The 16,665-nt window shown below is 35.7% G+C and overlaps 1 protein-coding gene across 2 annotated transcripts in view; it reads right to left on the bottom strand.

Annotated features, from left to right (window-relative positions):
- Positions 1-1,146: 1,146 nt before the first annotated feature.
- Positions 1,147-16,665, bottom strand: part of PCBD2 (pterin-4 alpha-carbinolamine dehydratase 2) — a 40,544-nt gene continuing 25,025 nt past the window's right edge. For both annotated transcript variants that reach the window (XM_063292307.1, XM_063292308.1), the window contains 2 exons: positions 4,949-5,029; positions 1,147-1,281 (listed from right to left, as the gene is read on the bottom strand). In XM_063292307.1, coding sequence (XP_063148377.1) covers positions 1,171-1,281; positions 4,949-5,029 — 192 coding nt within the window. In that variant the 3' untranslated portion in view covers positions 1,147-1,170. The remainder of the gene's footprint in view (positions 1,282-4,948; positions 5,030-16,665) is intronic.

The raw sequence follows: 16,665 nt of genomic DNA on the forward strand, positions 1-16,665 counted from the left end.
TTTTGGTTTTAAAAACACTGGGGTAAACGTAACAAGAAAATGAGCATCTCCTGTTATTTGGCCATAATAAATAAGATTTCTGTTTAGTTTTAATTATAAATGTGTGTGCCTAGCATAAGCACGCAAATTAATTGTTTTCATCCTCTTTCTCGTCCAGATCTGTAGGTGGTTCAGTAAGCCAGGACTTTTGCTCTACTCTTAAGCCTTGTTTCTACTATTTCTATCTCTGGAATAAGCCTCAAAGTTGGCTCAGACCATCTTTCTCCAAACTGCTGCCCTCAAGGAGATTGGAACCACAGCACTCCAACTGGCATGATCAATGGTCAAGAAAGGGGACCAAACTGGGGGAGAGTCACCTTCTGGCTTTTTACCACAATACACTGCACCAAGACTCTTGTTTGCCTAGAAAGAGCCAGATCTGTACCTCATGAAACAGGAGAGTGGGAATTCCCCTTGGATCAAGCCTAGAAGTTGAAAGCATATGGAATCAATCTGACAAATATGCTTAGCTCAAGATAAAGTATGTCCAGGGTTGTTGCTTTTTTTTAACATTCATTATGATTATTACGTTCACTATGATTTCCAAGAATATAACATGACTTTTGTCACACAACCAATTATGGTCACTGGAGAACACCTGCAGGTTTAAACAAATAGAAAGTGCATCTGCACACCCACAGCAAGGGAGTTGTCACCAGTTTTTCTCTCAGCTCTATCCCTTGCAACAATTCATGTTAATATAGGGTTCCGACCCCCACAGTAATTACTGAGTAAAAATTCAGGCTCTAACGTTCATGTTGAACTGTGCCACTGTCATTGACTATAGAATCTGTAGGACAAAATACAACACAGGGTACATAAGATGCAAACCTGACCTGCTAATAAGCCCAAATCACTGGTACTTTGAGCATTCTTCTTTGGAGGAATTCCTGCCCAAATGGTCAGTGTTAACTGAAGGCAAATAACCACAGGGGACATGCCAGTGATACACGGAATGAACAAACTCAGCCTTTTAATGCAGCATTTCTAGCATTTTACCTACTTGAGAAAAACTTTCTGTATCTATGCAAAAGCTTGTACAAGAATGGGGAAATTGGAGGATTAACATATTTTTTAAGAGAGAAGACCAAGCAAATAAAAAAAAATAGAGAATTATGTTTTATGATTATTTTAGCACCCAGTTGTTAGACAAGACGCAGCAGCTTTGTCAATAAATTGAGCCAGCTTGACATCTCGCTTTGTCAGGCCACCACAGTCATGGGAAATGAGAGTTATCTGGACCTTTTAACAAGAAAGAAAAAAGATAAACAATGAACAATTCACCATATACAAAAACAAAAATTAAAAAAAATTACAAGTAAATACATTAAAAAAAACAAAGAACGTAACAATTCATAATTTAATGTACTTCCTTGCAGACTGACCAAATCTAGATTTAGTTTGAAAATCTCACATACATCTTAATTTGTATATTTAGTTTAAAAAGCACCTTCAAGCTATTCAAAAATTGGAAGAGTGCTGGTCTTTTAAAACAAAAAAAGTCTTTATATAGCTCAGCAGTCTGGTATAGACAGAACCTGGAGACACCTCTGCCACAAAATACATTTGGAAAGAGCTTCTTCTAGGAAAAAAAGTCCATTTATTTATTTACAGTATCTGTAGCCTGCCTCAATCCCAATGGACTCTGGGTGGGGTACAACTAGGCCAAACACAATGCAAAAGTTAAAACAGAATTATCAATAACCAAACATTAAAGGTACTCAATAAATGAAACTAGCCTAGTGGTCAAACGCTGCCTTGAACTATTTACAGAAAAACAACAGACTTGGGGCTCTCCACACTTCTGGGGGGAGAGTATTCTATAGAGTGGGGCTGCCACTGAGAAGGCCTGTCACCTAGGCCACCTTCCATGTATTTTGTAAGGGAGGACATTCACAACAGGGCCTTTCTCAATAACTGGATGGACAGATGTAAGTCAGAGGTGTCCTGGCCTGTCCTATAAAGAGCTCTAAAGGTGATGACCATCAATTAGAATTGTGCTTGGAACCAATGCAGGAACTTGAAAAATGAGTATTATCTTTGCCTAACAGGCTGTCCTGTCAGGAATTTGGCTGCCACATTTGGTATCAGCTGTAGTTGCCAGGTCAGCTCCAAAAGCAGAACTATGTTGAATATATTATAATAGTCCAGGCAACCAGTGATCCACATGAATTAATGTTGTACGGCATCTCATTCCAGGTAGAGTTGTAATTGGTACACTAGCCAAAGCTGGGTGAAGATTTCCCTGGCCATAGCTTCCACCTGCTGTTTAAGAAATAGCTGGGAATCCACGAGAAAGCCAAGGTCACAAACCAACTCCTTGCGGGGGAGGGGGAATGTGACTAGCCTAGCCAACATTGCCAAAATATTTATTGACAACTAGCAACTCTATCTTGGTAGAATTTAACTTGAGCTTGAATTTGACTTTAACTTGAGAATTTAACTTGAGCTAACTCTTCACAGCATCCAGGCATTAGTTAAAGACTACTATGGCATCTTTGTTTGGCAATGCATAACTGAGTGTCATCAGCATGTTGATGACACCTCACTTCAAACTGATAAATCACCTGTAGTTACATGTACATACTATATCCAATAACATGGGGGGGAGCTCTGGAACACACCACATTGGAATTCCCAAGGACTGCCTCCCCGTGACACCAACTGAAACTGCCCACTTCAGAGGGAGAGGAATTATAATAAAACTGTTCCTGGTTCCCAATCCCTGCAGACAGTCCCAAAGGGTACCACAGTTGATGGCACTAAATGCCACTGAGAGGTCCAACAGGTCCAAAAGTGGGACATCTCCATATCTAGGTCCCAGCAAAAGTCATTGAGCAAAGTGACCAATGCTGTTTCAGTCCTGAATCCTGACCGAAATCCTGTTTCATTTAGGATATTCTGTAGCTGATTTGCTACTACCTTCTAAACCACCTTTACAAGGAAGGATAGGTTGGAAACTTGGTGAACATTGTGAAAGACAGACAGACCTAGGGAAGGCATCTTCAGGAGAAGACAGACTACTGCCTCTTTCAAGGCAAGTGACATTACGTCTAACCCTCAAGAGACACTGATTATCTCCTGGAGGCTGCTGCTCATGCCCCACTTAGCTATCCAAAAAATCCAGGAGGGCCACAGATCAAACCCACAGGTGGTAGAATTCAGACTACCAAGAACCCTATCCACTTCCTTGTGCTTCAGAAGATCAAAATATCCCAGATTATAACACAAACACTGCCTTGCTCACCAGTGGACTCTGCCCAATTGGCATTATGTTTTTAAAAACAACTTATATATATTCACTGCACAAGGAAATTGAGTTTTAACCAATTGCAAGTGAGAAACTATTCAATTTAAAATAAAGGTGAAGAGCCTGGCAACACTTTGCAGACTAGTTCTGATGATTCAGTTACCTCCAAGGGATTATTCACATATCACCAGTAGAACATTATGTTCTACTTTGCTAAATTTCCTTGGATCATCAAGCTACTGGGGGAGGAGAGAAAAAATAAGTCTAGATTATATAACTTTGAGTGAGATGGGTGGTGATTATTATATATATATAAAATTTTCAGAAATTAAAACTGTATCACGAATATAGAAATGTACACCCAATGTTAGATTTAAAATAAGAATAAAAATTGTTATCAAAACTCGATCGCCATATAAGGATCTTGTTTAAACTTATGTTAAGAATAGATCCAGAGCAAGAATTTCTCATTTAAAAATGAGAATTGTTAGGAAATAATATTCATAATATTCTAATTGTGTGTCTATCCATATGAAAGTTTCAAGATCCTTCTTAAAGGCTTTTAATTTTGGGTTGGTTTTTCACAGACCAACACACTCATCCACAAATTTTATTTTATTTCTTAAACTGAAGATATATTTTGAAACTACACTCACTACAAAATCTAGAGTTCTCAAAAATATTTCTTAGCTGTATAATTTGGAAAATTAACTTGCAATATAAGAAGGCAGGAATATCTAATACTATTATTTTTCTTTACTTTAAAAGGGCTTCTTCCTGGAGAAAGAAATATTTTTGAAGAGCTAATAAGGATCTGAAAAGAACTGCTGCTCCTGGTATTTTGCAAAGGTGTGAACAGCAGGGCTCACATAAACCTTGGTCAGCTCCTAAAGATCTCAAAATTTTGCTACTAAATTGTGTATGGGGCAGAAGGGGAAATAATTAAAATACAGTTATCATCATATTAACTCTATTTATTTTAATGTGATTGTAAATAAAATTGTTATTTTTCTGTCTTGTTCCCTGTCCGCTACTTTCTGGAGTGAGGCCCCTGGTATGCATTTCAAAGATCAGGTATGGCCCAGAAAAGTTAGGCACACCTGGAATAATCAGCATTTGCAGGGAGCACAAGGGAGAAGAGGGAGGCAGTGACACAAACAGTACTGTGGTGTTACAGTGCAAGCCCTGCCCATTTTTTGCATGTGTCACAACTTCACACAATCCCCCAAAGGGGGAAAGCTTGCAATGCAATGCTTCTTTCTGCACTATGACAAAAGCATTAAGATACTGAAGATGCCACTGCCTGTAATATAGGCTTATCATACTTTCAAGTCTGGTAAAACAGAGTTTGTGGATTTTTCCTATTACCTCAATGAACCAACCCCAGCTGTACGGCGTTGAAGTTAACAATGGAACCAACTCCCCCTGCCCTCATTCTTATATACTACCAATAGCAATCACTGCAAAAAAGCGTGGAATGAAGGAGACATAGCATGAAAAAGGTTACAACAGAGATGTGAACAAAGTAAGACTGAAAAATGCTATGATTTAAAATTCAAGGGTTCACCCTCCCTAAAATAAATATGTTCGGAGCCCGGCATCTCCCTATCACCAATGAAAAGAGAAAAAATTATTGGTTCATTAGTATAAGTTCATTACCTTATTATACACATTAAACCACTCAGGGTGATGATTCATCTTTTCAGCCTGAAGAGCTACACGAGTCATAAAACCAAAGGCCTGCATAGAGAAAAAGATTTTAAAATTAAATGCATGTGTAGTTTTTAGAATTAAGCATTATTATATTCTGCATATGCACGAGAAGAAACGTATCAAAATCTAACTCCATGAACAGTGAAAAAAAAAGCAAGCATGTATAGGCCTGATACATGCAGTTGTGAAGCAAACAAAATCCTGGTTAGATTTTACGAGTAATGGAGAATGGGACCAAGAAACCACATCACAGAGATTATTTCAGAAATTGTTACAGAAGTCTGATGAAGCAGGCAAACGTCTGTAGCCTTACATTGCAGGCACGGAAAATATCAGCTTATCTAACACTAATGAATTCGTGGACAGGGTGTGATTTGATCCAAAGGCTTCCAGAAACAAAGCAAAATTCTATGTGCTCTGTTTCACCCACTTTGTCTTGTGCAGAACAAAATCTGCAGCTCAGATACATGCACACAATATGTGAGTCCTTAAAATAACAAGAATTCAATATTACGCAGTGATTCTCCCTTGCTCAAGCCAAACATACTGATTTCAAAATAAGACTAAAAACCCAATTGAAAGATTATTTTAACAGCAATAAATCTGTGATGCATTAAGTATGATCTTTTAAAGTCCATGTATCTATCAATATACTGAAGTCTCATTATAAAAATGTTTGCAGGAATAAAAAACCATGTTCAATCCTATGACAGCAATTTTGACCAAACATATAATCAAGAAGTAGTATAATAGTTGATAATAGTTTCAGTATTTTTTTCTTCTACCTCTGCTGACTGAATGAAGCATGACTTTGCAAACCACTTGGCCAGTCAGATGAATGCAATCATTACAATCAGAGCAAATTATTCCAACAAAGTTTTTCATTTACAAATCATCAAACTGTTGGCAGTTGAAACATTATTTGCTCCCCAGTAAATCACAGAATTGTAACCATTGTTCCACTTGATACATTTCACAGTCAAGCCACTGTAAAAAGCAGTTTCGAAACTTAAACGTTTTGAAACTAGTTTTGGAAGTACTATTAGCTTTACTTTTTAATAGTTCTAAAATAAGGCATTTTCTACAATGCCATGTTTAATGAATGACATGATTTAGAGTATTTACTTTATTCTCAGTAGTTTAAGAGAAATCTACTGTTTCCATTGTGTTTATTTACTAGAATGTGTATTCCATCTCAGTTCCAGGCTACAGTACAATACAAAAAAGATAAAATCAAAATAATCAGTAATTCTCAGTTGAATTAACTAGTTCAACTCCCATGTTGCAAAAAAACTCCTGATGAATGCAGCAAGTAAACAGGGGGATATCAGGCTGGCCATCCCTTTCACACTGAAATTATTTATGAAGTTAATCCCTGTATTTTGAAGCTATACTACCTTTATTCTACAAAGAGGTGGAAGGAAGCCTGCTCCAGCAAATAGGGCACAAATGTATCTGGGTAGTCCTTTGCTAAGAGATCACCAAGAAAACCCAGAGCTGTAGAGCAGACTGGGAAATTGAAAAAAACAGCCAACCAACCCAGAAGTTGACAATAGCAAACTGCAACTACATGGATATGTCCATGAAGTCATAAAACCTCACGCTTGTTTTGAGGGACTTTATCTTGGACTTGGAAATGTTCTAACACTTGAGCAATACTGTTAAATCCTTGCCTTTAGCTGTGGGTATGAAACTTTTATTCTCCTCAAGTTCCATAAACAGAGGTTGATCAGATGACTGGTCAGCAACATGGGAGTTGTTTTTCTTTGGCCATTTAGCTACTTACCACTGACTTTCAACCATGAATCTTGTCCAATGCATTACCATCAATACTTAATTCAGTCCCTAAAACACTACTAAAGACAGATAAAAATTATAATTATAGTGCAAACATTACTTAGTTTAATGGAATAACTGCAATGCAAGTCAATGGACTACATACCTATCTGCTTTCCCAGTAACCCCCCAAAAAACCCCTGGAAATATAAAATTTGGGAATAATCTCTACTGGAATTATCTGAAAGGCTGCTATGGTCAGCAACATATCTAGCAAAAACATATGCTAATAAAAGCAGTGTGCCAGTTGCCTTAATACTAAATCTTGCTTTACCCCTGGAATTTCCAGGCAAAATTATTAGGTCGCAAGTGATAAAAACTATTTCTGTTTGAGACACTGGAAAGATACTGCCAGCAACAGAAGGAACCAGGTCTTTTATTTCTAACAATCATTGGATTGAGGACAATGCACCCATTTAGTTCCTGCCTAGGGAGGATTAAGCCACATTCCTCTGCTGTGAAGATCTCCACTGATATTGCTGAGGATAGCTGCTGCTGCTGTTAGTTGCCATTGAGTCGTTTACGACTCATGGCGACCCTATGTATAAGAGAACAAAATGCTGTTCGGTCTTGCACCATATGCCTGACTGTTCCAATGTTTGCATCCATTGTTGCGGTAATTGTATCAATCCATCGCACTGAAGGTCTTCCTTTTTTCCGCTGGCCCTCGACTTTACCAAACAGCTAGAGATTCCCATTTACTTAGTTTACTTTAATATCGAAATCTCTTTGCTTGGAGTATCTAGCTATGCTGGTGAAGAAAGTGCTTCCGCTACCAATTAGAGCTATAGAGAAGGAAAGCTTTACTCATATAGACCAATGGCTATACATTTAGTTCAGGGACCACTGGTGATCTGCAAATGTTGGCCTCTAGTATAGGTATCCAAAAAATAATAAATAGCAAAAAGCTCACGAGATTACCAAATCTCCTGAGGTTTTGGGGTTCCAACTGATATCTTGTGAGATTGTGGGTAAGAATGCCAAAAAAAACTGCAAGATCCTAAACATTCTGAGTTGTTGTTTTTTTTAAAAAAATCTGTGTTTAGGTCCCAGTATTGCTCTCTGAGAGAGCCATGGATGCCACACTGTCCACAGGCACCATGTAGTTAATCCTTAGATTATGGTCCTCAAAAAGAAAATATTGGGAACTGCTGATGTAAACCCCAGTAAGCAAATAAAGGTTAAACAGTAGTAGCCAACCAAGTGGGATTTTATTTTAGTATTAAGAGTGTAATGATCCTTGCCTTCTGAAATATAATTTTATAGACCATTGAACACAAGCTAAAAAAAGTTAATCACATTAAAGTCCCAATGAAACTATTAATGTAACTCAATTTATTCACTACAACAGCACTTGAAGGAACTCTTGGTGTTCAAAGGTTCTATGACATTTTAAAATATTTTACGGTTCTTGTAAAATTATTTTCATAACATAGTGTAAAAATTTACCTTGCTCCAGTCAGGTTTATATGCACATCTAAGAGACACATACCTTGGTTTACAGTCCATTTTAAACCTGCACAGCAGTCTCCCCCTTACATATATTTTGTACCATGAAAATGAAAAGCAGGTCTGTTGAAGTAATTTCAGCAGAGCAATCTCCATTAAGCCTCCTAAATACTTCCCTTGCTAATTAAATGAAATCAGAACTTTATTGTTTATGGATCACCTTTTGTATCTGTAGGCTTATAACCTTCTTTTTATAAAATACAATTGGGAATGGGAAAAAAGCTATTTAGGATTGATTATATATGAAAACATTATTACATAATCAGTTTGGACATTTCTTCACGTCTTGAAACATAATCAGTAATTGGGTGTAATTGGTGATCAAGGAAACTATCTGGTGATCAATTAAAGTAATTGCCAGATTCCGGCAACACAACCAATCTTAATTTGAGCAAGAGTCTGCAATTCTTCAACTTTAATTTAAAATAATGAATATTATTAAGCAGTCTGTGAGCCAAGATCATGGTCAAGCATACACGGTATGGCAGTAGTCAAATTAGTTTTGGTAAGTTTTGTTTACCAGCAAGCCAAACACTTCATGTTAGAAAGTGTTTTGTTTATTTTGAAAAAAAAAATCCACCATGGCCTTGACCTTCGTATCAGCACTATTGTTAAGCTTACCACAAGAAGGATATTTTAGCATCTGGATTGTTTTTTCCAACTCATTGCGCAGGTCTTAAAATAGTTCAACAGAAAAAGAGAACCAAGTTCTAATGAATAAGCTTACATATTGAAGACTGTTTTTCCCCTAAGAATCAAAAATCGTCTTGGAGAGCATTCTGGGAGAATCTTATTACAGTAGGACTGATATAGGATGTATACGGAAAATATATAATTTGCACATTTGTATTATACAATTTGCAGTCAATTACATTTTTCTTAACAAGTCTGTCTAAGATAACTACTATACTTTTTCAGCTTAGTGGTTTAGTTCCAAAATTAACCTCACACCAGGACAAACCTTTACTCCTCCTGGAAGAGTTGCTTCCAACCCAAGAGGAGAAGAGTTCTCCCTTTTGCACATGTTGTTCCTTAACTGCTACATATTACAGCTTGCACCTTTCCCATTGCATTTCTGCATTGCAACACTCAAATACAAGAGTCTTCCTCTTGCTTGTATAAAAATTAACAGAACAAGTCTATTATATTTTCTTCTGCTGCTCATGGTCCTTTTAATCCAAACATTTTCATTATAGCTTATCGAATAACTCATCTAAAGTGCTATGTGATTTTTTTAACCGAAAGAGAAAGAATCCTCAAAGAAAAACAGTAACAATATAAATATTTATTCATTATGTATGCCTTCCCAATCTTTAAGCATTCAATAAGGGAAAAATACATTAATCCCATGTTACCTAGCCTGAGGCTTCTGATGGGTCAATATTCCATTGATAACTGCATTAATTTTGACAGTAAAGGTTAAAATTCTTGATAATTTTAATTTTAATACCCTGTTTTCTATGCAAGTCTCTGAACAGAATTTTTTAAATTGGATTTTATGAAGCTGTATAATGTTTTTAATTAAGTTTCCTAAACTTATAGTATAATTGAATTAACTCCTATTGCTACACAAAAGAGTTATACCTTGGCTTAAGGATATACCAAAAAAAAAAAAAGATTCTGGATATGTTCAAACTAACAACCAAAAGACACAAGGAAACAGGAAAAAAAGACAACAGTATAGACCAGTGTTTCTTAAAGTGGGGTCCGAGGACCCATGATCCCTCAAGACCCTCTCGCCAGTCTGAGAAACCAAAATTATTTGCCAGATACTGAAGAAATTTGCAAAAATTTAAAACAATGTCACTCTTCTCATTATTCTTTTTAATTTGTTAAAAAAAATAAAGTTTTTCAAGAAAAATATTTTATTTATGTTCGTATCTAATGGGTTTAATATTATTATTTTAATATTGTTATGTTAATATGTTATTTTTACATGACTCAATAAATCACAAGTCACTTGTGGAGATCAGCAGCCATAGAAGTGGGATAAATGAGTAAATATTCCAAGAATGTGTCAACTATGATATGGTAAATATTGATAAATATAACCCATACAAACAAAAGCTCTTTTGGGGTCTTCCATAATTTTAAATTGGAAAGGGGTCCTGAGAACAAACAGTTTAAGAAACACTGGTCTGGACAACTAGCCCACTGTGGAAACATGAGCTCTGCAGGCTTCACTTTCAGAAGAACATAAAAATTATTCATGTATAATACCTTCACTGTATTTAGCCAACTGTGCTACTAAACGATTCTGAGCTCTAAATATATAGATTCTTTCATTCTAATTCAAAGAGGATACATCACACTGGAATGCAATTGGACTGCGGGTGGCCTTATCTTCCCAGCTCATTCATATACTGTATGAGAGAGATTCTATGAATTAATGTCTAAGGAAAGGTCAGATAGAACTGTACCTAACTTAACTCAACCTAAACCCTAAACTCTATTTCTGTATTCTTCCAAGAGCTTACACAGAAAAGGCGTTACTCGTTTTACTACAACCGCAGGCTATGGTTTCCAACTTGTTTACAATTATTATGGTGAAGAAACTAGCTAGTCAGCTCTGTATCAAACATTTTGACAGCAAAAGCAAAAACTCTGATCTATTATAAGTAGTTTGCCACTCTGTGTAATCTTGTAAAAGCCATTCTTGCCTTTGATATTTAGAACGTTTACACTTCATATGTTATTCAAACAATGTTTTACATATTAACAAATAATGTGAACAAAACTTCATGTTAGATCAAATTCTTCAACAAGTGTCTTGCCAAACTGCTGTGATTTTCCTATAAAATTATTCCAATTTGTTGATCTTACATTGGATGAAACATACTGTAACAATCTTCATAATTTATGTCCTTTTGGGACACTGTGATTTAAAGTAACATAATACAGACCAGCACCACCGCTAATCTAAACCACCTGACCAGATAAACAACAGTTTCCCCTTCTCTCTTCACTGAGGACATTTCTGTTTATTGTCATATGATTTGCTAATTTTCAAGAAATGAAGAATAAATGCAGCCAAGTCAAACTGTGGGTAAGAGGAATGAGCTATTACATGCTGGAATATTTTTACATTCAGGTATTAACATAATGTCAAAAGTTTCAGGAGTTTCAAGGAAAAGTAGGTTAAATGGTTACAAGTATTTATACAAAAAATATCAATAACTGAAGAAGAAAATAGTTTAAATAAATATAATTTAATCTCAGTTAGTTTTAGGAGCTACATATTTCAAAGGCCATCCAAACAATGAGATTTCCATAAGAATGATATTATAGACATTTTCACCAGGTCCCTCAGTGAGTTAAAACAGTGGATTAGAAATCAGGTGGAAACATGTATTTAAAGCACTAAAATTAGCACACAATTGGCATTAGGTAGAGTGCAAATGAATACCTATTTTATATCAGAGCAGTGGGGAGAACAGTCAAAAGGGGGGGAAAATACATTTAAAAATGTTCTGCAATTATGCCTTTATTTTTTTTATCATTGCTTTATTTATTATTGCAAAGAGTTTTTGGTACCATTCTAGACCAAAAGAAGAGTTGTAAATTCCTTTTATTTATGAAGAAACAACTGGCAATGATTAGAATTTTGATTCTATAAAGTAGAATGCCATATATAAACTTATATATACCTATTCAATATGTATTGATTTCTCACAATCATCCAGATATACCTGACATAATACATCATCTAACCTAAAAAAGCAATCTGCAAACTACGAGCAATTTCATCTAAAAGACAGATCAAACACCATATGCAATTAGTTCTAGGAATACAAAAGAGCACATATTTGCTTTATTCAGACAACATTCCTTTTTTTTTCCACCTCCAACCAATGATGGCAAATGGTCTTTAATAAAACTAAGAAAAGTTGTGATATGGTTTGAAGGTCAGCCATCTATGCACATGCATCTGAATGACCCTAAATATATATGAGGGGTGCATCTATTTTCTGGCTCACACCTTAAACTCCTAAACTTTTAAACACTGTAGCAGTGAGATCTGATGGCCCTCCACTCTGCTGCTGTTTAGAAGAGCTGTGAAGACCTGGCTCTTCCCCCAGGCCTTTGGCAAGGGAGAATGCAGCCCCTTCCTTTGTTTCCAACTGCTCTGTCATTCTTGCCATCTTTTGTCTTTCTTTTAATGGTTCTATTGTAATTTCCTTGTTTTGATTGTTGTGAGGCACCCAGAGTTGTTGGGAGTCAGAAGGCATACAGGTTAAATAATAAACAAACAAACAAATAACATTTCTGGAATACAATTCTGACAAATCATATTTATCTTTAAGGATATTGCCCAAATACATCTTTATTCTTCTTAAAGTATGATTTTCATGTCTTCAATATGAGACATTTTCCAGATTCAAGGAAAGGTGTTTTTTTAGTTCATTTTTTTATTTAAAGCATTTAAAATAAATAAAATAAACCTTGTAACAGAAAACTAGTAAAAATACCAGATGAATCTTTAAAAAACTGAACGCAAATGTTAGATGTTCCATGTTTGATCACAGAATCTCTTGCCAATCAACATCTCATTTCTCCATATGTTAGTTATCATGCATTGCCCTTAGAAGGAGAAAATAAAGATACCTTTTTCTTAGGAAATACAAGAAATGGGGGAATGTTTGTATTTTTGTTACAGTAAATGGGCTTTTCAGCTTCTAACCAAAACACTGTACTTCAGAGTTTGCCAGTATAAATTTCCAAGTTCTAAGCTGGAAAGCACCTGTTCATGCAATCAGTTGCTTTACATAATGAAGTCTGTGTTAAACTCAAAAAAGTAAAGTTCAAAGTTTACTGGATAAAGTTAACTCCAAGGGCTGCTTTGTTATAATTTTCCAGAAAAAATAAAACACTTGGGATCTTCTTCTGATTAGAGTATAAGCTTTTGAACAAATCCTTCACATGACTTTTATTTACCAGAATATTTTGTATACTACAACAAAACATTATCTTACATTCACTTTAACTAAATCCTGTTTGATAGTGGTATACAAAATATTTCAAATTATCAGCTGTTCTGACATTACTGGAAGTGTTCCAACACTGTTCTGATCATTCCAGGAATGTTCTGGGCTCAAGCTGAAAACTCCAGGTATAAATTCAGATCATTTTACATTATACCATTTTACATTATTGAACTTTGAGAAAAGTAGAATAACAATTTCATTCATTCATTCATTCATTCATTCATTCATTTTATTAAATTTATGTAGCTGCCCATCTCACATATGTGATTCTAGGTGGCTTACTTAATAGACATTAAACTTAATTTACTTACTTAATAGCTATTCTCAGTGTAATATCGCCTTCCTCCACAAAAAAACCATTAAAAAGGCCATACAAAAATTATGATTGGTACTAATATGCAGATAGAAATACAAAGAGCCAGATACAAAAACATAATCATTCAATCCATTTGGCTTTATATGAAAAGCTTTTGAAAAATATATTAAGCATATCAACCAAGAAAATTAAACAAACAATAAACATATTTTTGTGCTGACTATTCACACAAAAGCCATCTGGTCACTTCCATTCCATTGAAGGGGGGGAGGGAACTGGGCCGGGGGTTAAGGTGAGCAGCTTGCAGGATTTACATCCAGGCAGCTTACTCCCAATGACAATTCTGAATTCTAGGCACAAAGTACTTACCAATTTTCTATTTCCACCTTTTATTAGCCAAGCCTATTCCAATCCATAAATTACTAGAATTTTGTAGGAATTATACTTGCGTTGACATCTCCATTCTTACAGACTAAAGCTGTCTTGAAGCAGCAAAGCACAGATTCCTTCAATTACTTTCCTAGGTATGTGCAAAAATATTGTATTGTGTTTTAAAACCAGGATGATCTCAACAGAGACTTGGATTAGCTTTATTTGTTTGTTTGTTTAATTTCTATCCCACCTTTATTTTTTTATAAATAACTCAAGGCAGCAAACATACCTAATACTCCTTCCTCCTCCTATTTTCCCCACAACAACAACCCTGTGAGATGAGTCGGGCTGAGAGAGAGTGGTCACCCAGCCAGCTTTCATGCCTAAGGCAGGACTAGAACTCTCAGTCTCCTGGTTTCTAGCCCAATGCCTTAACCACTAGACCAAACTGGCTATCTTTATGACCACTGGTTAGAATTCGTTTTCATTCCAGCTGAATGAACTGTTAATCCTGGCTGACAATTTCAAACTGAGGTGGAAGAAAATTCTATCAGACAAACTCTCCAAATTTTGTAATGAATTGAAGCTCAATTCAGACAAGACATGCTGTTAGTAGATAGTTTTTGTGCCAGAGGAATGGGATTCAACCTGATCTAGATGGGACACCACTTCCCAAAACAATTTGATTCATAGCCTGGGTGTGCTTCTGGATGTAGAGGTACAAACAGCCTCTATGATGCAAATAAATTTCACCAGCTTAGGCTGATGCTCCAGCTACAGCCCCATGATAATCCATCTCCTGATAACCTCTCTTTTAGATTATGGCAATGCTTTTTACGTGAGCCAGTTCTTGAAGAAGTTTCAGAGATTTCAGTAGGCTGTACAACAATTCTCTGGAACTGGGTAATATGAACACATCATATCAATTCCTGCTCTCAGTTCACTGTTGCTCCCAATTCAGTGTGCTGGTTTTAACCTATAAAGATCTTCATTGCGTTGGAACACAATACGTGAAGGACTGCTTCATATTGGATGTTTCTACTAGTACCCTGAAAACAAGGTCAGAGGACCTCCTCCAGATACCATTTCACACTGAGGCCCAGTAGGTGGCTACCAGGGCCAGGTGTATTCAGTGGTTGCTCGCTAACTTGAAATGCTCTCTCCATTGAGGTATGCCTGGCATGGGTTTTTATTTATTTATTTATTTTGGCCAAGATATTTTATTTTCCCAAGCGTCTTAATTATTTTGATCTTCTACTTCTGGTTTTATAACTGCTTAATTTTATTTCTTATTATATATTACATATTTTATATAATGTTTCAATTTATATTTTAACTGTAGTAAATTGCTGATATTTTAACTGTAAAATGCTGTGAGAGTTTTAAAATAAGAACTTTAATTTTTTTTATTTTGTACCTTCATGTCAATCTTCACTCCTGAGGACTACAGGGACAAGTCCAAGCAGTTTTCTTGGTAACCTTTTCAGAAGTGATTTGCCATTACCTTCTTCCTAGGGTTGAAAGTGACTGGCCCAAAATCATCCAGAACTCAGTGTCCCAGCTTCTAGTCCAGTGCCTTTAATCAGTACACCAAGCTGGTTGTCTCTTAAATACATAACAAATTCAAACTCAGTCTGAAGAAGGCAAGGAAACTGTAAAAATATAAGGGATTCCAATCTACAGTATAGAGATATTTGAGTGTTGCCTGTAAATAATATCTATACTTTGGAATAAAGCAATGTTTTAATCCAGCTGCTTGTCTATTGCCTGCTGCACTGCACTGATTTTTCACACTAGCTAAGTTCAGCATTTTGCATGTGATAATATTAGAGGGCAGATTCAGGAAATTCTGTATGAGCCACAACTGGACCTCTATGACAGAGAGAAACTGAAACAATGGAACATGCCTTGCTTCGCTACTCCCCTGTTCTTAAAAACCTGACAAACTAATTTCATGGTCCTTTACTTTACTAGATAATATGTGTCTTTATGAATGATCAAATTTTGTGTGGCTGCCAACTCTATAAGGCAGGGTGTGATATATTCATTGGAGGCATCCTTTAAAGCTATATAGAGTATTAACTTTACATGTTTCAGAATTAAAAATGTTCTACCCTGTAACCCCTTTTAGTGAGTGGTAAAAAGAAAATATGGAATCTTATTGTGAACTTTTAACTTTCAAAATCTTACTTACAAATGGATAATACTAATAACACTGGTGTTTCTATAGGTGTTTTATATTCTGGCTCCTTCTCTTTTTTATGCATTTGTTTTATCTATTTGCTTCTCAAAAGACATTAATAAACATAATCATTCATATAAATGCATGCACTTCTATGGACTAAACCCAATGACTGATTGTAGTCATATAAAAGCAAACTAATATCATTTGAATAAGATTAAAAATACAAATGTTGCAATAGTTACAACCCTGGGACAGCCAAAGACTACTTTGGAAATTTTTATTCCAAACGTATTTTAACTAATGTTGCCATTGCTTTCTAAAACGAATTTCCTGAGAAACATCGCCTTTGTTTAAAAAAGTTAAGTCACATCTCTTTTAAATTAACAATAAAAAGTATTATTTAACTGCCAGGTCATAACAATTCTCAGGCCTAATTCAGTGTTTGTGCAATATTATCTGC

Source organism: Candoia aspera, chromosome 2, assembly GCF_035149785.1.
Source record: "Candoia aspera isolate rCanAsp1 chromosome 2, rCanAsp1.hap2, whole genome shotgun sequence".
Lineage (NCBI taxonomy): Eukaryota > Metazoa > Chordata > Lepidosauria > Squamata > Boidae > Candoia > Candoia aspera.